Source organism: Clinocottus analis, unplaced genomic scaffold (genome assembly GCF_023055335.1).
Source record: "Clinocottus analis isolate CAN_PGR_092001 unplaced genomic scaffold, fCliAna1.0.p SCAF_18, whole genome shotgun sequence".
In the NCBI taxonomy this organism is placed as follows: domain Eukaryota; kingdom Metazoa; phylum Chordata; class Actinopteri; order Perciformes; family Cottidae; genus Clinocottus; species Clinocottus analis.
In genome coordinates, this window is record NW_027175909.1 from 15,348,160 (window position 1) to 15,372,446 (window position 24,287).

The window sequence follows — 24,287 nt, forward strand, 5'->3', positions numbered from 1 at the left end:
CCTGAAAGGAAGTGACACACCTGCCGTCTGGGGACCTTAAAGGAAGTGACACACCTGCCGTCTGGGGACCTTAATGGAAGTAAAAGATGTAACACACCTTACTCACATGATTACTGATCTAATTGCAGAGATCATTTCCACGATGAATATGCTTGTCTCGATATTGCACATTCAGTATCAAAACCATTAAATGAGGAAAGTCATGAGATGTGGCTAAAAGATCCAGAAATACCAAATAAATCGACTCTTCTGTTTCGGCATTTTTGTCCAACAGAATCCTGTTTTTAAGATCTTAGTTTAACTTCCATTCTTGTGTTTTCAACCAATAGAAGAGCTTGAAAAGGATCTGCTTTGGGAAAATGAAAGTTCTCAACAAATATCTTAAAAACTTTTCTCATGGGCCGAAGTTTTATCCTGATGGTCCAAATCCTGTCAGCTCCCGAACTGTCCAGTCACAGGAGTCGTTCAGAAGGTCTTTCTATGGTTCAAAAGGTCTGCCTGTGGTTCAAAAGGTCTGCCTGTGGTTCAAAAGGGTCATTTGTCATTGTAATAGTTGAAGTTGGGGTATGTGTTGGGGTATGCGTAGCGGTAGTGGTGCTAACAGGAGTCGTGGTGGAGGTAGTGCCGCCTCAGTAGTCGTCGTAGCGGTACGTGTTGGGGTATGCGTAGCGGTAGTCGTAGCCGTCGGACCGCTCTGTTTTGGTCTGCAGAGGTTCGGGCTGAAATGACAGAGACTTGATGACCCCACCCGACTCCTCCGTGACCTTCACCTCGGTAGAGTACGAGGAAGAGGAGGGATCCTCCAGCAGAGAGGAGCAACCCGGGAGGCCTGGAGGTTTCGGAGGAGCACAGGGCTGATAGGACGGGAGGCCGGCGGAAGGTTTAGGACACGACTGGTATGGTAGCGCAGCAGCAGGCTTCGGACAGGGCTGATAGGAGACCTGAGGAGGATCAGAACTGGTGTTACAGGGCTGATAGGACACCTGTGGAGGATCAGAACTGGTGTTAATGGGATCGGAACAGGTCCTCTTACGCCTGACCAACCGTCCTATCCACCAAACCACATCTTTAGTTTACGAAAATACCAGAAACAGATTTTCCATTGAAATTTATTAAGATCTGCGAGTCCAACCAGCCAATAAGAAGAGAGTAGGGTCCCCAGGTCCCTTAAGGTCCACAGCAGGATCTTCCTGATGAACTCTACTCACCTTGGTTGTTGTGGTGATGATGGTCTGCAACGCGGCGGGGGACCCAGGGGTGTTGGTGGGGTAGCGGCAAGGGTACTCTGCGCTGTAGTAATGGTGGTTGTCGCTGTAGGGGGCGGAGCTCTTCAGCATCTCCTTCCAGCCTGCAGGAGACTTGGTCTGGGGGTCGAAAGAGGAGCAGGGGGAGGAGAGAGGAGCCGACGAGGATGCGGAGGAAGATGAGGAACCCAGGACCGGAGGCACCCTGCACAGAAACCAGGAGTGAGTTCAAACCTGTTTGGACTGTCAAGATTTAGTTCACAGTCTAAGAATCTGGTTCAGACCAGTTGAGTCTGCTGTGTCATGGTCTAAATCAGACCTGTTTAGACCGTGAAGACCTGCTGGGTCTGCCAGCATCTAGCAGAATCTTGTTTACACTTAGTTAGACGGCCAGAATCTGGTTTCACTCCAAAAGGGTTTAAAGATTGTGGATCTGGTTCGGAGTTTGTGAAGCTGACCTTGGGTCACAGAGGTCAGATGTCATGGGATACGACGGCGAGGTCAGGTATCCTTGGAACTCGTAGCTGGGCCGGCCCATGTAAAGCCTGGGATTGGTTGGTTTCTGCAGTGTGGGTGGGGCTTCTCCTAGTGCATTGTGGGGGTTGTAGTAAGGCTCTGGACTCTGGAATGCTGGATAATGCTGCGGGAAGTTGGGCTCGATGAAGGAGATTCTGTCTGATGGATCGACACAAGAGAGGAGGGCGGGGCCCAGAGCCTGAAACAGAAAACAACAAAAAAAACAAATCAGGCAACAATATACAGTGAAAAATACCAACAACAACAAACAGCTGTTGACTTTCGTTGTCGACCTGCGTTTCGATGAGTCGTCTCTTGGGTGTGAACGGGGGCGAGCTGACCCGTCTCTTCACAGAACTCCTTCTGGCTTCGGTCTCCGACTTGGACTCCGGTCTGGGATGGTCATGGACCCCTTTGGCCTGAAGGACCACAACAACAGTAAATACAACAACACAGATTCTACAAAATGCAGGGAGGACACTTGAAGGGGGTGGGGGGGATTCTCTAGATCTGGTGGATCTAGATGTGGTTTAAACCGGCTCAGACTGTGAGGACTAAAAAAAAGCTTTGGGGGTCAAACCCTGTCAGATGTCACATGTTTAGCACATTGAAGGTGCTCACCTGGAAGAAGATGGCCTTTCCATCGACTCTCCAGAAGTTGGTGACGGGGTAACCGCTGTGGCCGCGACACGGCAGCAGCTCCAGGCCGGCGTTGCAGCTCGGACACAGCTTCTCTAAAACACATCGAGGAGGACAGGTGAGGGTAGGGACCGGTGGAGGGCACCTGGGGGAGGGATGACACCTGAGGGGGGACAACTATTCTTACTCTGCTGTTTCTGCCGGGCCTTGTCGCAGATGGCGGGCCTCAGCGTGAGCCGGCAGCCGTCCAGCAGCGAGCAGCCGCGCGAGCAGACCACCACGCCCAGACACGACTTCTTCAGGATCAGACAGTTGTGGTTGTTGGTGTTCCTCATGGCCCAGCCGGACAGGTGCCTCTGGGCGTTCTTATCGTCCGCTGAGGACAGAGGTCAGTAATCAATAACACTGATCATGTGTTGTATATATACACATGTGTGTGTATATATATATATATATATATATATATATATATATATATATACATAGTCAGTTTAAGGCTCTTTTTAGGTCACATATTACTCACAGCTGTAGATGTATCGAACATAACCGTCCGTCCACTCCTGGAACGGGTCGAACTGCTTTGTGTCCTACAGACAGACAGACAGACAGACAGGCAGGCAGGCAGACAGACAGACAGACAGACAGACAGACAGACAGACAGACAGATAGGTTAGTCGCAGACCTCAGATGACATAAAGAGTCGCTCTGTCTGCTTTAATTATCAGATGCAAAAACTTGTTTGTAAAAGTCTGAACATGAAGCTGCGAGTCGTCAATCAATCAGAGATATTGATCAATCAGAGATATTGATCAATCAGAGATATTGATCAGTTGCTCCAGCTGACAAACGTTGTTTGTTTTGGGATCACTGACTCAAAAATATGAAAACCAGTTTCTTCTGTTTGATCAACAACTCAGAAGAGCCGAGTCAGCAGATCCACAACCTTCAGAAACCCTTCAGAGGAACCCTTCTTTCACTATTCATTAGTTAATTTATCTTAAAGTCATGTAATAAAAGATATAAACTACTCTCATAATAAAAGATATAAACTCTAAAGTAGGAATATATAAATTATAAACTATACATAAATAAACTATACATATATAAATAAATAAACTCGTATTAGTTTGTGAAGTTTTGAGATAAAATATTTTGTTATATTTCTATAGTTCTGATATTCCAGAGTATTTCAAGAGTATTTTTATAAACACGCAGATCTTTGAGACTAAAGAAGAGACAAATAAAAAAAAATTAAAAAAACATAAAACAACTAAATCATTAACATGTTTTGATACAAAATGACTTCAGTGTTTTTAATAAAAAAATAAAAGATCTAAATTACGTTGATATCATATAAGAATAGGTGTCTTTAGTCGTAATCCCATTTCCTCTTGATATATTCAATTTGTATTCATACATATTTAGAGATTCCATTTTTCTAAATACAAAATTATATTTAGAGTAAATTAAAGTGAAAAAATGGCAGAATATTTTGAGATTTTTGTAATTACTTAACTATTAAACAGAGTTTGATTGGAAACTATAAAGCAGGTGGACATTCATATTTCAATATTATTAATACAGAATTAAGAGACATTATCTATAGTTAATATCTGTTACATAGCACATTAAATTGTATTTAGATGACTTACAATAAGTTGCAATAAGTTATTATAGGTTACTATACATTACAGTAAGTTTTACAAAAAGTTACAATAAGTTACTTTAAGTTATAATTATCTACTATAAGTTATAATAAGATATAATACGTTACAGTAAGTTGTAATAGGTTACTATAAATTACAAGAAGTTACAGTTAATTACAATAAGTTATACATTATGATAGGTTACAATAAATGATGGTAAGTTACAAACAGTTATGATAACTTATGATACATTATAATAACTGATAATAAGTTACAATAGGTGACAGTAAACTACTATAAGTTACAAAAAATGATAATGAGTTACAATAAGGAATAGTAAGTTACAATAAGTTATAATAAGTTAAAATACATTATAAGTTACAATAAATGATGGTAAGGTACAATAAGTTACATTAAGTTTCAATAAGTTATAATACATTATGATAAGTTACAATAAGTTATGATAAAATATAATAAGTAATAATAAGTTACAATAAGTTATAATAAGTTACAATAAGTTATGATAAAATACAATAAGTAATAGTAAGTTACAATAAGTGATAATAAGTTACAATAAATTAGATAAAGTGATAATAAGTACAACTAAGTAACAATAAGTTACAATTCGTTATATTAGCTTACAATCAGTTACAACATGTTACAATAAGTGATAATAAGTCATAAGTTACAATTAGTGATGATAAGTTGCAATAAGGGCTAAATAGCTACTTTATTGTTATTATTACTGTGTTGTTATTATTGTTTTTGTTATTATTGTTATTGTATTGTTTTTATTCACGGCATAGTCTGAATAGATGTGTTGATACTTCCTGTGTCCTGATGTCATTGAGGAGCAAACTCCACCTTTTAGTATAATTATAGTTATAATATAATTAATGCATTAATATCGCTGTTAAAAAACAATGTATTTTATTAAATATTTGTACATTATTTGTATATTTGAGAGATCTTTGTTCAGCATCACGTTGGACTATTGATCCGATATTATTTATATTACAACAGATGTTATTATTGTGTACATATTTTCATTATATTATAAAATATATCAATTATATTACAACAGAAATTATTATTGTCTATGTATTAATTATATTGTAAAAGATATACGTTATATTATCACAGATACTATTTACAACAAAAACTATCTTACAACAGGTATTATTAATGTGTATGGATATTATTTATGTATTCATAATATAAAGATATTTTATTTTATATGTATCTATATCTATACGTAGATGCATATATATTATATATAACTATATATTATACATATGTATTGTCATATTACAACTTCATGTGAAATAATGTTAAATTATCTCATATTAAAATTGTTTTATATGAGGTTCTAATATGAATCTCTCTCTCTCTCTCTCTCTCTCTCTATATATATATATATACACACATATATGTATATATATACATATATATATATATATATATATATATATATATATATATATATATATATATATATATATATATCTCGTCATATGAAATAATTTAACAATAACTTATGAGAAACTGAAAGATATTATGAGGAAAGATTTTTAAAACTAAATATCTTTATAATATGAATATACAATTAATATCTGTACATACATATATTCATATTATGTGATATATATCATATATATTTATACATGGACATATATTTATAGACATATATTTTATATATATATATATATATATATATATATATATATATATATATATGTATATATATATATATATATATATATATATATATATATATATATATACTATAATCTATATATTGTTCGTACCTGCGGCAGTTTGGGGTCGTTGATGTCCCACGTGAACTTCATCCCGACTGAACACACACAGTCCGCCTCCTCGCGCTCTTCCGCCCGAGACATGGTCCTAGTCCTGGTCCTGGTTCTGGTTCTTGTCCTAGTCCTAGTGCTGGTCCTAGTCCTATTCCTGGTCCTAGTCCTGGTCTTGGTTTTGGTTCTAGTCCGAGTCCTAGTGCTGGTCCTAGTCCTAATCCTGGTGGTAGTCCTAGTCCTGGTCCTAATCCTGGTCCTAGTCCTGGTCCTGGTCCTGGTCCTGGTCCTAGTACTGGACCTAGTCCTAGTTCTAGTCCTGGACCTAGTCCTAGTCCTGGTCTTGGTCCTAGTCCTAGTCCTGGTCCAGAAACAAAAGAGAAGTTTCAAAGTAAAGTCAGCACGCTCCTTCAGACGCGTGCTTCTGCTGAGAGTCTCAAGAGAGAAGTGAGAGAGAGAGAGAGAGAGAGAGAGAGAGAGAGAGAGAGAGAGAGAGAGAGAGAGAGAGAGAGAGACAGACAGACAGACAGACAGAGAGAGAGAGATAAAGAGAGAGAGAGAGAGAAAGAGAGAGAGAGAGAGAAAGAGAAAGAGACAGACAGACAGACAGACAGAGAGAGATAAAGAGAGAGAGAAAGAGAAAGAGACAGACAGACAGACAGAGAGAGAGAGAGAGAAAGAGAGAGAGATGTTATATTCTCTCTCTCTACAATATGTTTGTCTGATTGAATATTTGACATGTTGAAGACTTTTGTTACCTTTTAATGTTCAGAGAATCACACACACACGCACACACACACACACACATGCACACACACACACACACACACACACACACACACGCACACACACACATACACACACACACACACACACACACACACACACACACACACACACACAGAGTGAACAGGTGTGTGTGTGTTTGTTGCATAAACACTTCAGTGTTTCTCCTAAAACAAACAAACTCATTAGTCATCAATTAAAGGACAAGAGGACGTCAGCTTCCACCTGTCTGTCTGTACAGTTAATACCACCTTCCTCCTGTGTTAGCTTTCTGTTAGCATCTCCTGTGTTAGCTTTCTGTTAGCATCTCCTGTGTTAGCTTTCTATTAGCATCTCCTGTTCTGGCTAGCTCTTAGCATCTCTTGTGTTAGCTTTCTGTTTGCATCTCTTGTGTCACAGAAAGTTATCACAAGAGATGCAAACAGAAAAGCTATCACAATAGGAAGGTTAAGAAATCTCATACAAATCAATATATTTGTTCATTGTTTTACTTCAACGCATTTATTAAATGTATAACACAATGTTTCCATTATTTTGTCTACAGCTGCAAAACATTAATCTAATGAACTTTAACATTAATATAATAAACATTAACATTAATATATTAAACATAAACATTAATATAATACAAATAGTAACAATAAAAATAAATAAAATAAACATATGTATAATAAACATTAATAAACACAATAAACACTAATATAATAAACATTAATATAATAGACATTAGTATAGTAAACATGAACATGTATATAATAAACATTAATATAATAAACATACAAATTAATATAATAAACATTAATATAATAGACATAATCATAATAAACATTAAGAAACATAATATACATTAATATAATGCACATTAACATACTGAACATTAATATAATAAGCATTAGTATAATCAACATTAATAAAATAAACATGAATATAATACACATTTAATGTGTTTAATATATTGTATCTAGATTAATAAGAGATCAAGATAAAAGGAAAATATCTGAAGCCATAGTTTCATATTGAATATGTTTACAAAGAGCTCTATTGTTTATTCATAGATGAAGAGTTTGATGCATCTGCTTTATTTATTGATTTCTGAATAATGTTTCAATACTTTCCTCTTTAATGAAACTATGATGGTCCCTCCGTTAGCTGGTATCCCTCCGCTGTGTCAGGACTATTTCCTCTCTAATGAAACTATATGATGATCCCTCCGTCAGCTGGTTTGCCTCCGCTGTGTCGGGACTATTTCTTCTCTAATGAGTTAATTAGCGGCACCTGTGCGCGCAGCCGCGCTCGCTCCCGACACGCCGACGGAGACACGCGATGGTAAATGAACCGTTCTGGATTCTTTGATGATTGTTTGTTTCAACTTGTTGGTTATTGGCGCTTCATAAATTTATATGAGGCTCAGTCACGTGACGTGCCGTTAGAACGCCTTCTGTTTACAGCGCGCCTGCAGCGACCCCTGCTGGCAGGCCGCGGGAAGTGCGCCCCAAAATACATCTATATGTTTATTCACTATTAATGTTTAATCATTGTCTCAGAGGTCTGTCTGTCTGTCTGTCTGTCTGTCTGTCTGTCTGTCTGTCTGTCTGCCTGCCTGTCTCTCAGATGGAGGTGCAGGTAGAGAACGCTCTGGTTCTTGAGGACCCTCCTGCTCTGGTCTTGGTTCTCCAGCATGAAGGACTAAGCAGAACCACCCTCACCAGACTGGACCGGCTGGTCACCACGGTAACGCTCACCAGAAGTAATGATCGAGTTATTGATTATAGATTATTGATTATGTTTCATCATGACGTTGAGCTGCTGACTTCTTCCAGAGGTTCCTTCTTCTAAAGGTTTCTCATCCAGAGGTTCCTTCTTTCAAAGGTTCCTTCATTCGAAGGTTCCTTCATTGTTTGTTTGTTTGTTTGTTTGTTGTTTGTGTTTCAGGATCTGTGTGGGTTTGGGTTCTCCAGAGTTCTGGTCGTGTTGAAGTCTTTAGAGATTCTGTCAGAGAACCGAGTTGATCTCGAGAAGCTCCTCGACCACGGGCTGACTGCCAAAGTAATCTATTACTCAGAAATCCATGAAAGTAATCTATTACTTTATAATCTTTTACTTTGTAATCCATGAAAGTAATCTATTACTCTGTGATCTATTTCTCTGTAATCTATGAAAGAAATCTGTTGCTCAGTAATCTGTAGACAGTAAATCTTTCAAAATAATTTGTAATCTGATTGTTTGCTCATCCACTAAAAGTAACTACTAATATAATGAAATCAACGTGTAATATGATGCTAATAAAGTCTTGTTGTTGTTTGTTTGTTGAGGTGGTGTTGTGGTTCGAGGCCGTCCACGACCTTCTGACCTCGGACCACATGAGGACCTCGGCATCCCTGTTGAGCCTCACAGAGGAGTTCTACGACTTCTTCCAGGTGAGGAGCATGCTGGGAAATGAAGGCCTGTGCTGCTTTGGTCACATGATCCTGTGTGTTGTGTAGTCCCAACGCACTGCTAAAATCGTCACTAACTATCTTGCTCTCTAACTGTCTGTCTGTCTCTCTACCTGTCTGTCTGTCTGTCTGTCTGTCTCTCTAACTGTCTGTCTGTGTCTCTACCTGTCTGTCTGTCTGTCTCTCTAACTGTCTGTCTGTGTCTCTACCTGTCTGTCTCTCAGCTGCTGGGTCAGGCTTCTCTTCCAGGTTTCTTTCCTCCTCCATGTTTTTAATCTTGTCAGATTTTATTCGCTTTGTCACATGTTGGGCTCACCTATCTGTCTCTTTACCCGTCTGTCTCTTTACCCGTCTGTCTCTCAGTCAGTCAGCTGTCTGTGATTCTCCTTCAGCTGGCTCGGTTCGCTCTGGAATCAGAAATCCACTTTTCTCTGAGACTTGAGGTAACCAATCAAACCAAAATGAATTCATGCTGGTCTGTACTGGTCTGTACTGGTCTGTACTGGTCTGAGTTGTTTGAGTTTAAAGTAATCGTTTCTTGTTTCAGGCCATCAGAACATTTAACTGCATCCTGGAATCTCTGAGCCGCGAGCAGAAGAAACTGATCCAGATCGACTCAAACCAGAACCTAATACTGTAATACTCGCCCAGTACTTACTGTAGTACTCACCCAGTACTCACGGTAATACTCTTTCTACCCGTCTTTTTGACAGATCTCAGGTGGCAACAGCAGTTCTGACAGTTGGAGGTGAGTTCTTCTTGGAGTGGGGCGTTATTGTGTAGCTGGGGGGGCGTCGTGTGAGGTAGAGGAAGAGGGACGCTGAAGAGTTGAGGTAGAGGAAGAGACCGCTGAAGGACACGCTGGACATATGAAGGACAAGGTGTTGACGGTCTCCAGGCGTCTGAAGCTCTGTTCTCATTGGTCCTGCTGGAGACTACGAGCTGCAGGTCAGCCTATCAGAGGCTCTGTGCCGGCTGACGCCCAGGAAGGACCGGCAGCAGAGAGCCAATCGGTGGTTCTCCAGCTGTGACATCATCAAAGCCTTCTGTGACATCAGAGATGCGGACTTTGAAGTGGTGAGAGACTAACCTGTCTGTCTCTCTACCTGTCGCCTACTTTGCCGTTTTGGAGCAGGGATTAGATGCAGAGGCTTGAAATGCTAATAACATCATAAATACATAACCCTTCAGTCCATCTTCCCTCCATGTTTGTTCACCTGTCTGCCTGACACCCGTCTGTCTGTCTCTCTTCAGGACTGTCGCCAATTCCTGAACTTTGTGAACAGTCACTGCGGCGACCAGAGGAGGTGAAGAACTTGCTCATTGTTTTCAGTCTGAAAGCGTTTCATGAAGAAGAGTTTAAACCTGCGTTGTGTCTGTCAGGGTCTACAGCTTCCCCTGTGTGAGCGCCTTCCTAGACCACACTGAGGTAACATTAGCCCTCCAGTTTGAACACATTAACCCTTTAAACCTTTGTTTTCTTGTTCACTTCATTACTTGTTCATTGTTTACTTCTCCTCCAGCTGTTTCCACCAAAAGACGACAAACTGGATGAGTTCTGGATTGATTTTAACATCAGCTCAGGATGTGTGAGCTTCTTCATCGATGAGCCTCAGGTACTACTGCAGTAGTACTCGTTCTACTGCAGTGGCACCTTGTAGTCCTCTGATGTGTCCCCTCCTGTCCCCAGAGCTTCCTGTGGGGCTCGGTCCACCTGCAGGAGGACAACGTGGATGGTTTCAGTCTCCAGCTGAAAGATGGCGGTCGGTCCTCGTTGAGTGTTTTAATGATTTGATGCCTCTGGTCCTCTTTTCATCAGTAAAAGTGTCGTTGTGTGTTTTCCCAGAATGCACTGCGGCACAGACGGTCCTCAGTGTCCGTCTGAACAATCCCATCATGCACCACAACAACAGAGGACGGACAGTGGAGCTGAACTTCAACTCTGAACACCACCGAGACCTGGAGGAGGCTGCTGGGAGGGTCTTCAAGGTGCCTGTCTGTCTGCCTGCCTCCTTTCTACCTGTCTCACTGCCTCCTGTATCTCTCTACCTGTCTCACTGCCTCCTGTCTGTCGTCCCGTGTAACCAGAAGCTGCAGAGCCCCCCCGGTCTCCAGGCCTCAGGTGGTGCGGTCCAGGTGGCCCCCTCAGCTCGGTCCTACCGCAGGAAGACACAACAGAGCAAGAGTCTGCTGAAGGGTGAGTGTTTTAGAATTATTCACCTTTTCATTTCATACTTTATAAATACAAATACCTTATGAATCTGTTACAGGAAGTTAAATGTTCCTCTCTTCATTATTAATGTGTCTCATTGGTTTGTATTAAAGATATAAAATGCATGTGTACTGTAGCTTTAAGAAGCTGTTGCTACCACTTACCTGTCTGTCTCTCTCTATCTGTCTGTCTCTCTACTTTCTACCTCGTCCATCTGTCCAGTTCTTCCTCTGTCGTCTCCGAGCAGTGAGGAAGACTCCTCCTCCCCCTTCAAGGTAATTTCTCTGTAAAACCATCATTCATAAACCATCATTCAATAACCAGTTGAGGTTTATTGGATTGTTTGCTGCTTCCAGACGAGCCGATCAGAGTTCCTGTTCGATCAGATCCGACACTCGACTCCAACACGCGACTCGGGTCGGCCTCCAGGTCGGGATGAGCAGGTCAAGGGTCACCTCCTTTCCTTTGCTCCAGGAGATGAGGAAGGAGGCCCCGAAGTCCTCGTCCCTTCTTCAGGAAGTACGATACTGGATCAAAGTTCTTATACGTGGACACTGGAGAACAGCGAGACTGTTGGTTGAACCTGTCTGTCTCTCAGGGGTTCCTGTGGGGGCGGAGCTAGAGAGCTCGTCGTTCTTGAAGGTACGTCAGCTCTTTTCGTTTTTCTTTTAAGAACACGGACCGCCTCCCTGAGTTTCACCGGTTTCCTGTCTGTTGTTCCAGGAAGTCCGGCGCCGTGACGGGAAGAAAGCCGCTCTAGATTCAGGTCTTCCTGCACTTCCTCCACGCCAACGGGAAAGAAATCAAAGGGATTGATAGTTTAAGTTAAAGTTAAAAATCCAACTTCAGTTAGTCAGTGAAAAGATTCTCAGGAGAATGATGTCATTGTTTAATTAATGGTTGGTCTACTCTGTTTAGTCATGTGTTTTTGTTTCTCTATGTTAAGGCTACCTGTCAGACCAAAATGAGGGTCCAATGCCCCCGAAGAGGAGGGCGGAGCCTCAGCCAGAGGGGGAGGAGTCTACGACACTGCCAGCAGGTAGTTTGTATTTGCTTTTTTTGGGATATGGCCCTAATGTTTGACTTGTTTTATAATTCTGCTCCTCACCTCGTCTCAGAGTCTTCCCACGAAGGGGCGGGGCCAACCGAGAAGGAGGAGGAGGGGCCGTTTGATGCAGGGGCGGAGCCACCCGAGGAGGAGGGGCTGTTTGATGCAGGGGCGGAGCCACCCGAGAAGGAGGAGGAGGGGCCGTTTGATGCAGGGGCGGAGCCACCCGAGGAGGAGGGGCTGTTTGATGCAGGGGCGGGGCCACCCAAGGAGGAAGACAAGATGGAGGAGGGGCTGTTTGATGCAAGGGCGGGGTCATCTGCCGAGAGGGAGGAGCCTTTAATGGAGTCAGACTTGACGTCTGGCATACATTCTGCCTTCAACAACTTCAAAACACAACTCAACAAACATTTCACTGTCAGTGGACAAACATTTAAAATAATGTGATCAACAGCTTCCATGATCAAAGAATAAAAACTAAAATAATATAATAATATAACTGCTTTTAGGGCTGCTGGCACAACGTTGAAGCTGAAATTCTTCTGTCTTTAAAAGAGTATCAACAACACGTTTCCTCACTTCTGACAGCTGTCCATCAACACAGGTACTGCCACTCCACACACCTGTCCATCAACACAGGTACCGCCCACAAACACACCTGTCCATCAACACAGGTACCGCCCACAAACGCACAGAGACACACTGTGTGTGTGTGTGTGTGTGTGTCTAGGTTAGTGTTGTTGGAGAGCTTTGAGAGCAGCGTCAGTGATCAGCTGACTGGACTACATGAGGACTTCAACAGCCTGAATGCACAGATCCTGGTACTGAAGGAGAAATACTGCAGTAATACTACTAGTACTACGACCGCAGTACTATGAACTGTGTGTAATGTTTCATTTGAGAGTACAATCTGTTCCTCTCGGTCCTGCAGAGCTTCCTCCAGTCTGAGAGGCAGCGCCTGGGCTCCTTCTGCGAGGAGAACCTGCAGAGGTCAGTGTGGGTCCACTGGTCAGGATCTGGTCTGGACCTCCTGGTCAGATCTTCAGGGTTTAGCTCCGATGTGGTTGAACCCTGTTGGGACCTTCTTGGTCTGGTTTGTGTCTCCTCAGGTTGAGGTCTTTGGAGTCTGGAGAGGCGGCGACGCAGCCCCGAGCCAGCCAATGAAGAGAGGGTCCAGGACCTGGTCCGGTCACATGGGATTTCACTGAACTTCTCCCACATGTTGTCATATTTTTTTGTTGTTTCTTGATTTCCAGGATCAGTTTGATCTCTGAAGAATAAAAAGCTAGTGACCTTAACCTTCAGATTCCTTTGTTTGACCTTCAGGTTCAAAGCGACAGAGTGAAATGTGTTCAGGATCCAGTGAGACACGTTTAGGGAACCGACTGCTGATGAGAACGCTTTTTTATTTCTTGAACACTTTCAACACATTCGGTGATCAGAGGGGCCAAAGGGGGTCCGGTCTGCTGGTCCGCAGGCGGTCCTGGTCTCAGAGTCCAGACTGAAACCAGGACCTGCAGAGGAGTTTGTTTGTGAAACCAAATTCTGGTTGTCAGGAAGCAAAGTGACAGCGGAGGAAAAACACAGAAATCCCCCAAAGAACCACTAATGAGCTCTGAGGGGGGAGGAGGGGGGAAGAAGAGAGACTCTCAGGTGTTTCTCTCTTCACTGTTTCACAAAAGAGAATAACCCTGGACCTGTGTAGACCTGGACCTGTTTAGACCTGGACCTGTGTAGACCTGGACCTGGTCTGGAGAGTGGTCGGTTGAGGATCTTCTGTTTTCTTGGACTTTGATGGACAGGAAGCTGCTCTGACCGGCTGAGACACGACGCTGCAAGTGAGACCTGGTCTACTGGTTCCTGTGGGGGAACTAACTGGTTTCAGTGGGTTAGCTGGTTCCAGTCAGTAACTGACTGGTTTGTGGCTCCAGGTGAGATGGGCTGTCTGGGAGGTCAGACGGAGGAAGAACGACTGGATGAAAAAGCGAAGAGAGAAGCCAACAAGAAGATCGAGAGACAGCTGCAGAAAGAGAGACAGGCGTATAAAGCCACACACAGACTGCTGCTGCTGGGTGAGACACCTGTCTGTCTCACCTGTCCGTCTCACCTGTCCGTCTCACCTGTCTGTCTCACCTGTCCCTCTCACCTGTGTGTCTGTAGGAGCAGGAGAATCAGGTAAAAGCACCATCGTGAAGCAGATGAGGATCCTCCATGTTGACGGTTTCAATGCTGAGTGAGTCAAACTTTGAAAACTTCATCAACTGTTAATTTGACGCTTTCTTCCTGTTTACTGTTTATGCTTCCTTCCTGTTTATGCTTCCTTCTTCTTGACGCTTTCTTCCTGTTTACTGTTGACACTTCCTTCCTGTTTATGCTTCCTTCCTGTTGACGTTTCTTTCCTGTTTATGCTTCCTTCCTGTTTACGCTTTATTCTTGTTTACGCTTCCTTCCTGTTTATACTTCCTTCCTGTTTACGCTTCCTTCCTGTTTGCGCTTCCTTCCTGTTTATGCTTCCTCCCTGTCTATGCCTCCTTCCTGTTTACTCTTGACGCTTCCTTCCTGTTGACGCTTCCTCTCACCTGAGGATGTTTTGTTTTCCAGAGAGAAGCAGGAGAAGGTTCAAGACATCAGGAAGAACGTGAAGGACGCCATCGTGGTGCGTCACATGACCTGCAGAGCCTCTCCCATTGGTCCTTAAAGCTTTAAGTTATTGTGTGTGTGTGTGTGTGTGTGTGTGTGTGTGTGTGTGTGTGTGTTTCAGACCATCGTGGCTGCCATGAGTACGTTGATTCCGCCCGTTCCTCTGGGTAACCCTGGCAACGAGCCCAGACTTGACTACATCAAGAGTATCGGACCGCTTACTGACTTTGAATACACAGAGGTACACACACACACACACACACACACACAGCTTATCAGAATGTGACCAAACACCTCCGTTCACCTTGAACGGGTAAATAAAAAGAGATGTGTCCCTTTAAGAGCACCAGCAGACAGTTGTTTATTTTAATGGCGTTAATGTGTGTGTGTGTGTGTGTGTGTGTGTGTGTGTGTGTGTGTGTGTGTGTGTGTGTGTGTGTGTGTGTGTGTGTGTGTGTGTGTGTGTGTGTGTGTGTGTGTGTGTGTGTGTGTCACCTGAGACCTCATTAACAGACACAATGTGTCTCTAAAGACAAAGACACAAAAACAAGCATCTCCTCTGAACTCCTTCAGCCGTTGCGTTTTCTCTGCTGCTGATTGGTCGACTCACACACGCTGTCGTCCAATCAGAGGGCCTGTTACATGGAGCACATTGTAACACGTCATGTGACTCGTGTCCTCAGGAGTTCTTCGAGCACACGCAGAAGCTGTGGGAGGACGACGGCGTGAAGGCGTGTTGGGAACGAGCCAACGAGTACCAGCTGATCGACTGTGCTCAGTAGTAAGACACACACACACACACACACACACACACACACACACACACACACACACACACACACACACACACACACACACACAGAGAGAGAGGTGTACACATACACGCTAATAGGTACACACTGACATTTTAAATCTCTACGGACCAATCACAGCTCAGCGTGAGGCTGAAGGCCGATGATTGGCTGAAAAATTTGTGTGTGTGTGTGTGTGTGTGTGTGTGTGTGTGTGTGTCAGCTTCCTGGACCAGCTGGAGTCGGTCAGGAGGACGGACTACACACCTACTGACCAGGTAACAAAACCCACCAATCAGCTGGCAGCATCCAGGAGGGGGCGGGGCTCTGAGGTTCTTCTTCTCTTGCAGGATCTGCTGCGCTGCAGAGTTCTGACTTCTGGGATCTTTGAGACCAGGTTCCAGGTGGACAAGGTCAACTTCCAGTGAGTATTTAGCCCCGCCCCTCTATCAAGCTGCACCAATCACATGTCAGAGCATCAAGCATAAAACGACAAGAATGTAAAACATTCAGAAACGACTGAAGAAGAGGAGCTTCTTCCGGATGTGTCTCTTTGTCACCTGTCTGTCTCTCTGTCACCTGTCTAACACACCTGTCTGTCTCTCAGCATGTTCGATGTCGGCGGACAGCGAGACGAGCGCAGGAAGTGGATCCAGTGCTTCAACGGTGAGACAGATGGGTTCATTCAAACAGTAAGACCTGTCTGTGGCTCTGAAGACCTGTCTGTAGCTCTGACGACTGTCTCACTGCTCAGATGTGACGGCCATCATCTTCGTGGCGGCGAGCAGCAGCTACAACATGGTGATCCGAGAGGACAACTCCACCAACCGGCTGAAAGAGTCTCTGGACCTCTTCAGATCCATCTGGACCAATAGGTCCAGCACCAACCCTCTCTGCTCTGTGATTGGCTGTGGTTAACCCTCTCTGCTCTGTGATTGGCTGTGGTTAACCCTATCTGCTCTGTGATTGGCTGCAGGTTCCTGAAGACCATCTCAGTGATTTTGTTCCTGAACAAACAGGACGTCCTCGCTGACAAGATTCTGGCTGGAAAATCCAAACTGGAGGATTATTTTCCCGAATACGTAAACTACCAAGTATCTCCTGAAGGTACAAGTACACACATACACTAGTTTAAACTTCATTATTGAATTTGGCGCATAATGAGATTGATTAGGTGAATTTGTTCAACTTTGCCCAGCCCTAAGGCTCTTCATTGTGTGTGTGTGTGTGTGTGTGTGTGTGTGTGTGTGTGTGTGTGTGTGTGTGTGTGTGTGTCCAGCTGTTCCAGACGCTGGTGAAGACCCTAAAGTGATGAGAGCAAAGTTCTTCATCAGAGACGAATTTCTGGTAAATAAAATGGAAGATCTGATCAAATATATGTAAGACGTATACCTGTCTCTCTCTCTGACCCGTCTCACCCGTCTCTCCCTCTAGAGGATCAGCACAGCGAGTGGCGATGGGAAGCATTATTGTTATCCTCACTTCACCTGCGCCATCGACACGGAGAACATCCGCCGCGTCTTCAACGACTGTCGTGACATCATCCAGAGGATGCACCTGCGGCAGTACGAGCTGCTCTGATTGGTTTTCACCTGGCCCCGCCCCTTGTCATGACATCATCCTCATGTTTAGGCTTTCATTGATAATTGGTTGGTCGTTCTCTCGCTGGTGCAGGGGATTGTGGGTAATGCTGTTCTGTCGACAGGGAACCTAAATATATATTTTCATGTCTCTGAACTTGTTAGAATACTATCAGCATCATTATTAACACTATTAATAGTAATATTATTATTGTTTGAATACTATTGGCTATATTATTGTTACACTGTTACATTGTTACATTGTTATGCACCAGCAAACATAGATTTATTTAGTTTAATTTTTAAACGTTAATATTTTTTTAGCTCAAACTGAAAAATATGGATATTAAAGAATTTTGGTCAAACATTTGATTTTGATTTTAATTAACGTTTTTTAATCTCAGGTCACCTTTCTTTCTCTCTTCCTTCTGGTTCCTTTGTTTTCTGGTTCATTCCAAAAAACAGAAATGGGTCAACATGTGTCTTAGTTTTCTGTTTAAAACCAAAAACGAAAATATGGAGAAAAAAAAATAAATGATTCACTGATTCACTCTGATTTTAGTTTTTGTCTGAATCCAAAAATGAAGAAAACCAAACTAGAAAAAAAAATGAGCCAGAGACAGACGTTCATGTTTACTATGATGAAGACACACAGGGTCACGTTACAAGAACTTTAATGAAACAATATGAATAATGCACCTGATATCAAGCAACATGACCACTTCTACTTTAAGGAATTGTTTTAGTTTAATGCAACACAGTCGGTCACACGTTTCACTGGCACCAACATTCGGGTCCAGTCCTTGACCACCATGTGATGGTCGCATTATATTTGAACAACGCGTAACAGCACACATTCTGGCATTCAATGACTCTAAAGTACAGTATTGGGAAACACTCTGATGACTTTTATGCTTTTACTGGAAGTGTTTTCCAAGTTTAGCTGACCAATAATAACGCGCCAACAGCAGGAACACCTTCTGTGGGGCGTATAAAGCAAGCAGCCTGTGTCTCTGTCACGCTGCAGATCAACCCCGACACCACGGCCCTCATCCTGTGCACCTCGCCATGCTGCTTCTCTTCCTGTCTGGTCTGGCTCTGGGAGCCGCGGCTCCTTCTGGTGAGGCGACGCAACTGCAAGGCAACTGTCCCGCTTTCTGGACCAGCTTCAACAACCACTGCTACAAGTACGTCAGCAACCGGATGACCTGGGCGGACGCAGAGATCCACTGCGTGTCCATGAGAGCACACCTGGCCTCCATCCACAGCCTGCCGGAGCAGCGCTTCGTCAACGCCCTGATCCGCAGCCACGACATCACCATGGGCTTCACCTGGATCGGCCTCAGCGACACGCTCAAAGCAGGAACCTGGCTGTGGACTGACGGCTCCGTGGTGGACTATCGAGACTGGTACGCGGGCCAGCCGGACAACAATGGAAACGAACACTGTGTGCACACCAACTTTGAGGGTCCAAATCAATGGAACGACAACAAATGTTACAGAGTGTTTGAATTTGTTTGTAAATCTTAATATCTGAGATGATGCCAGTAACTGATTGTTACTGTTCACTGGCGACCAAAATAAAGACACAAATGTACACTGAGTGTGAGTGTGTGTGTGTGTGTGTGCAGACGTCCTCTCAACAACCTTCATCATCATGAACACGTGTAACTCCAATGGTTCATCCAAGGGAATAATAACACTATTTTAAATCGTGGTCTTGTGTAAACATATTGTATTTGTGTGTAAAATAGGAACTATATATATATAGTTCCCATTTTGCATGTATATATATATATATATATATATATATATATATATATATATATATATATATATATATATACACACACACACACACACACACACACACACACACAGCCGGGTTATTTAACATCCGGGTTATTTTTAAACTTCTTTAACTACAACATGGCGTCTTCTCTGCGCGAGCCCTGGCGATAGAGCGCAGAGCGCATGCGTGAGAGGTAGCGCTCCGTCTCGGCCACAGAGGCAGTTTGGCGCGCTGCCTCGTGCCCCCGCAGTGTGTGCGTGCTGGCGCAAAGCGCGGCCTTCCGCTCCGTGCTCGTCCTCATCAAAAACAACAACAATAACAATAACAACCGGACAAAGTGGCTCCCGGTGCGCGACCCCGCCCAGAGGACCCCGCCGCCGCCCCCCCCGGGCCGCCGTGACGGTAAGAGTCCTCCTCCCGCCGCTTCGGTCCCGTTACCGCGGGGATGCTGCGCGCGCTCGCTCCGCTCATGGCCGCTCGAGCCTCGTCCGTGTTGTCGAGGCCGCGGGCCCGCGAGCCCGCTGCTCGGTCCCGGGGACGGCGGAGCGCGAGGGCCCGCGAGCCCGCGTAACACGCGGGCTCGCGGGCCTCGCGCCCTGCCGTTCCCGGGACGGGCCATCGGGGTGGGGGCGGGGAGAAGCTCGCGAGCTCATTGGGGAGAGCTCGCGAGGGAGACGCGCCATTTTGTGTGCGAAGAGAAGAAGCTGCGGGCCATCCTGCCGCCATTTAAACAGGCACGCGCGCGCGCGCGCACCAGGTCGCGGTGTAAAATAACCGGTTAACGGTCCGGCGGGTTCGTGTTTACCGGCAGCCTCACCGGGAGCCCCGGTAAACCGTCGGCTTTCTCCCGGTAGTGGAGCGGTTCGCGTGACCTGTAGCGACGGGTCCCGGTCCGGTCCGGTCCGCTCCGCTAGCAGCGGTAGCATCATGGCAGCTGTCCCGGACCCGCGGTTCAGTCCGACGCCTCGTGCACGCTCCGGTGCGCGTGTCCGCGGTAAGAAAGGTACATGAACGCTTCTGTCAAGTCGAGACTTCCTCACCAGAGAGACTCAGTTTATTATATTATTATTAATTATTATAATATTATTAATTATTATTATATATATAGCTCTATATATTATACATATATAATGTAATATATTATATATAAATTATTATATACACTGTGTGTATACTCATCACAATGAGATATAGATGTGTATACATCTCATTATGATGAGAAGGTTTTAGAATAAGTACAGAAACAGACTTATCTCTGATCTCTCTGTCTATGAGGACTAACGTCAGGCTGGTTCAGGATCAAAAGTACTAAAACTACCATTTAAAAACCACTATGTTCCAAGTAAAGGTCCTGCGTTTAAGATTGTCCTCTGTGTGTTGTGCAGTAGAAAGTAGCATACACATTGTTCTGTCCTCTGTGTGTTGAAACAGAAAGTAGCATACACATTGTCCTTCATACCTGAATGCATTGCTGGGTTTGGTTGAGCACCCGGTCGCTCACCTGATGCTTCACCTGCGTTCAGATGACGGAGACGGTGAAGTACGTGGACGACGAACACAAGAGTATCTTCCTAAAGCTGCTGAACGAGCAGCGCCTGGAGGGAGAGCACTGCGACATCGCTGTGGTCGTGGAGGACGTCAAGTTTCGCGCTCACCGCTGTGTGCTTGCTGCCTGCTCCAACTACTTCAAGAAGCTCTTCAAGAAGCACGAGGTACGGTCCGACTACTGCAAATACTCTAATGGAAACACAAGGTACAAAATAAACACAGGTGGATACACGCATACATTTGAAAATACATGCGGTACTCACTTGTCTGCCTGCGTCTCCTCAGGTAGACAACTCCTCTGTGATAGAAATCGACTTCATCCGCTCCGATATCTTTGAGGAGGTGTTGAACTACATGTACACCGCAAAGATCTCCGTGAAGAAAAGAGACGTCAACCTCATGATGTCATCGGGGCAGATACTCGGCATCCGCTTCCTAGACAAGCTCTGCTCTCAGGTAACACTCACTCAGGTAATCCTCACTCAGATAACACTTACGTAACACAGATGTAACACTTACTTAGGTAACATTCACTCAGGTAACACTTAAGTAACACACATGTAACAATCACTCAGGCAACAGTCACTAAGGTAACACTTAGGTAACACTCGTAACACTCACTCAGGTAACACTTACATAATACACATGTAACACTTACTCAGGTAACACTTACTCAGGTAACACTTAAGTAACACACATGTAACAATCACTCAGGTAACACTCAAGCAACACTTAACCCTCGTTCAGGTAACACACATGTAACACTCACACAAGTACCGGTAACACAGGTGACACATATTTGTCAATCAGACAGGTGAGCTCCTCCTCCCGTGTGATAATGCGTGCGTGTGTCCTCAGAAACGAGACTTGTCCTCGGAAGACAAAGACAAGTTTCCGTACGACATCGTGAAGATGGCGCTGCCGCCCGAGGCCCAGCTGGCTGCGGATGCCGAGGTACCGATCAATAATCAATGAAACCAGCTTCAACATATGTTGTGGTGTTATTGTGACGTCGTTTGTGTGTGCGCGCAGGTACTCGGGGAACACAATGACACGCCCACTGCCGATGACCTCGTTGAGGCGTCGGCCAATCAGGAGCTGGATAAGTCTCCCAGTGCGGCGCTGCGTGTCCAGGAAGCCATCCTGAAGGAGCTGACCAATGACGACGTTCACAAGGTAGACAGGTGTTCAGGGACAGGTGTGAGTGTGTTGCACGGCAAAGTGATCAATACCCGTTATATTTAGGACTATTTCACCTCTTTTTCTCTGATGGTTCACCATGATGACAAATAATAAAATCCAATGTAACACCCTAAAATACGGCCGTTTAAATGCTACCACAGGTAACCTCAGGTAATCAGATCATGTGACTTCTCCAGGTCACCTGCTACGATCAGGATGGTGTGACAGACATGGAGGCGGAGCCTAAAGAGCTGGGGGCGGAGCATCACGCGGCGGAGACGCTCACCTTTGCAGAGAGCATGGGGGAGGTGAAGGACGAGCAGCCGCCCGGCTGGTCCACCGCCACCACCGACATGAAGTTTGAGTACCTGCTGTATGGACACCGGGACCAGCTGGCTTGCCAGGTGTGTGGCAAGACCTTCCTGGATGAGAGCCGGCTCAGGTACGTGCAGCTAGCGGGACCGGTACCCCTCACCAGACCAGTACCAGTACCCTTGGACCAGCTCACCTGTTCTCTCTGTCTTCAGGAAACACGAGAAGCTGCACTCCGCTGAGCGGCCGTTTGCCTGCGAGATCTGCACCAAAGCTTTCACCACCCACGCTCACCTGAAAGGTAACGCTCACCTGAGCCGTGAGGTCACTAGTAGACCAACATAGTGAAGCTGGTGTACACGTGATGTACAGTGTTTGACTCCGCCCTCACCTGTGTTTCAGAGCACCTGAAGATCCACACGGGCTTCAAACCGTACCGGTGTGACGTTTGTGGGAAATCGTTTATTCGAGCTCCGGACCTGAAAAAACACGAACGAGTTCACAGCAACGAGAGGCCTTTCGCCTGCCAGATGTGTGAGAAGGTGAGACAACTGTCTGTCTCTCCCTGTGGGACTGACCCCTGTCTGTCTCTCACCTGTTTTATTGACCACCTGTCTGTCTCTCACCTGTCTGCCTGCAGGCGTTTAAACACAAGTCTCACCTGAAGGATCATGAGAGGAGACATCGGGGAGAGAAACCGTTCGTCTGTCCGTCCTGCACGAAGGCCTTTGCCAAGGTACAACTACTCCGACTAATATAGTACTACTAAAGTATGAATATAGTACTAATATACTGCTGCACCAAGGCCTTCGCCAAGGTACTACTACTGTAGTACTACTATATGACTACTGTAGTACTAATATACTTAATACTACTTCTACTAGAATACTACTACCACCTCTCGTGCCTGTGGTGAGTTCACTGTCTTCTGTACTTGCAGGCGTCGGATCTGAAGCGGCATGAGAACAACATGCACAGTGAGAGGAAGCAGCTGAACCCCCTGCAGAGCGACACGGAGACCCTGCAGGCCGCCGCCATGGCTGCTGAGGAGCAGCAGTTGGACGCCATTGGCTGCTCGTAACACCTGGACTCACCTGGACTGCTACTAAAACTTGGACTCACTTGGACATCATCGGCTCCTCCCCCTAACACCTGGACGCCATTAGCTCCTCCCCCTGACACCTGGACACACGGCGCCTCCCACTAACACCTGGACTCATGGCTCCTCCCACTAACACCTGGACGCCATCAGCTCCACCCACTAACACCTAGACTCATGGCTCCTCCCCCTAACACCTGGACGCCATCGGCTCCTCCCCCTAAAACCTGGACACATGGCTCCTCCCACTAACACCTGGACGCCATCGGCTCCTCCCACTAACACCTGGACAGGTGTTGCTGTATAAATAATTTTTTCACTGGACGTTTATTGATTTATTTTTTAACCTGACTGAATGCTGTTTTTTCCTGCTCTGTTCAGAGAACATGAACTGACTTGACCTGGCGAACGTGTCATGAACATGTTATCAACGTGTTATAAACATGTTATTAACGTGTTATAAACATGGCCTCCTCTGGCTTCATGTTTGTGATTCTGTGTCTTTGTAAATGATCCATTTTGACTCTGTACATAAACTGTTTGTGTTGTTTATAAAGTTGTTCTGTTCAGTTTCATGAGCAGAGCTACTGTGTTTTAACCTCGTCTGGTTATTGATCATATAGAGAAGAGATATACGCACATATTACATGAACTATACGCATGAATCAGTCTGGTTATTGATCCTATGGAGAAGAACTGTGATCACTATCCTTAGTTATGCTACTTGATTTACCAAAAATAGGAACTCATGTTTTCATAAACTGGTCACTGAGGAACCGGAAGTTCTATGAATGTTCTCCACAATATGAATTTCAATTGTCCACCTCACCATAATATTATATTACATGCCTGCTATTGATTACCGTATTGATCCGGTTCCCTCCTGACTGACCGTCTACAGACCTTATTGATCCGGTTCTCCAGGTTCCGTACCATGAGCAGCGTGGTACTTTTGGAACACGTGTGCGCTCCTTGTGCGTGTTGCTTTTAGCTCGGCTATGAATGAGTG

General features: G+C 44.7%; 5 protein-coding genes across 11 annotated transcripts; 4 read left to right on the forward strand and 1 right to left on the reverse strand.

Annotated features, from left to right (window-relative positions):
* Positions 1 to 538: 538 nt before the first annotated feature.
* On the reverse strand, positions 539 to 5,946 carry gcm2 (glial cells missing transcription factor 2). The gene is made up of 8 exons (XM_068581346.1): positions 5,854 to 5,946; positions 2,923 to 2,986; positions 2,587 to 2,775; positions 2,382 to 2,494; positions 2,054 to 2,179; positions 1,703 to 1,959; positions 1,209 to 1,449; positions 539 to 941 (listed from the first exon to the last, which is right to left on the reverse strand). Exons 1-8 carry the CDS (start codon positions 5,944 to 5,946, stop codon positions 630 to 632), a joined length of 1,395 nt encoding a protein of 464 aa, XP_068437447.1. The 3' UTR covers positions 539 to 629.
* A 3,034-nt stretch (positions 5,947 to 8,980) lies between these two features.
* On the forward strand, positions 8,981 to 13,617 carry sycp2l (synaptonemal complex protein 2-like). Its single transcript, XM_068582342.1, has 22 exons — positions 8,981 to 9,056; positions 9,299 to 9,323; positions 9,438 to 9,517; positions 9,622 to 9,710; positions 9,788 to 9,822; positions 10,009 to 10,151; positions 10,329 to 10,381; positions 10,458 to 10,503; positions 10,598 to 10,690; positions 10,765 to 10,837; positions 10,921 to 11,063; positions 11,163 to 11,271; positions 11,509 to 11,561; positions 11,643 to 11,805; positions 11,885 to 11,928; positions 12,010 to 12,052; positions 12,233 to 12,325; positions 12,405 to 12,751; positions 12,844 to 12,938; positions 13,065 to 13,155; positions 13,266 to 13,324; positions 13,444 to 13,617. The coding sequence occupies exons 1-22, from the start codon at positions 9,000 to 9,002 to the stop codon at positions 13,496 to 13,498; spliced, it is 1,989 nt and encodes a 662-aa protein (XP_068438443.1). The 5' UTR covers positions 8,981 to 8,999; the 3' UTR covers positions 13,499 to 13,617.
* A 522-nt stretch (positions 13,618 to 14,139) lies between these two features.
* gnal (guanine nucleotide binding protein (G protein), alpha activating activity polypeptide, olfactory type) lies at positions 14,140 to 17,477 on the forward strand. Of its 2 annotated transcripts, XM_068581367.1 has the most exons (12): positions 14,140 to 14,406; positions 14,495 to 14,567; positions 14,936 to 14,990; positions 15,096 to 15,215; positions 15,658 to 15,755; positions 15,989 to 16,043; positions 16,116 to 16,189; positions 16,373 to 16,431; positions 16,520 to 16,640; positions 16,742 to 16,872; positions 17,045 to 17,112; positions 17,200 to 17,477. In XM_068581367.1, exons 1-12 carry the CDS (start codon positions 14,271 to 14,273, stop codon positions 17,344 to 17,346), a joined length of 1,137 nt encoding a protein of 378 aa, XP_068437468.1. In that variant the 5' UTR covers positions 14,140 to 14,270; the 3' UTR covers positions 17,347 to 17,477. The 2 variants fall into 2 exon arrangements, with proteins under 2 accessions (XP_068437468.1, XP_068437467.1); XM_068581366.1 differs by having other exon boundaries at positions 14,185 to 14,567.
* Positions 17,478 to 18,384: 907 nt separating this feature from the next.
* Positions 18,385 to 18,937, forward strand: LOC137788532 (alpha-N-acetylgalactosamine-specific lectin-like). Its single transcript, XM_068581382.1, has one exon. The coding sequence runs from the start codon at positions 18,414 to 18,416 to the stop codon at positions 18,873 to 18,875; it is 462 nt and encodes a 153-aa protein (XP_068437483.1). The 5' UTR covers positions 18,385 to 18,413; the 3' UTR covers positions 18,876 to 18,937.
* Positions 18,938 to 19,374: 437 nt separating this feature from the next.
* zbtb14 (zinc finger and BTB domain containing 14) lies at positions 19,375 to 23,876 on the forward strand. 6 transcript variants are annotated; one of them, XM_068581352.1, is made up of 10 exons: positions 19,375 to 19,539; positions 20,661 to 20,849; positions 20,971 to 21,156; positions 21,544 to 21,639; positions 21,718 to 21,861; positions 22,065 to 22,309; positions 22,395 to 22,480; positions 22,582 to 22,721; positions 22,820 to 22,915; positions 23,120 to 23,876. In XM_068581352.1, exons 2-10 carry the CDS (start codon positions 20,661 to 20,663, stop codon positions 23,258 to 23,260), a joined length of 1,323 nt encoding a protein of 440 aa, XP_068437453.1. In that variant the 5' UTR covers positions 19,375 to 19,539; the 3' UTR covers positions 23,261 to 23,876. The 6 variants fall into 6 exon arrangements, with proteins under 6 accessions (XP_068437453.1, XP_068437454.1, XP_068437452.1 ...); XM_068581353.1 differs by lacking the exon at positions 19,375 to 19,539 and adding an exon at positions 19,758 to 20,140 and having other exon boundaries at positions 20,569 to 20,849; XM_068581351.1 differs by lacking the exon at positions 19,375 to 19,539 and adding an exon at positions 19,759 to 20,140.
* The last annotated feature ends 411 nt before the right edge of the window (positions 23,877 to 24,287 follow it).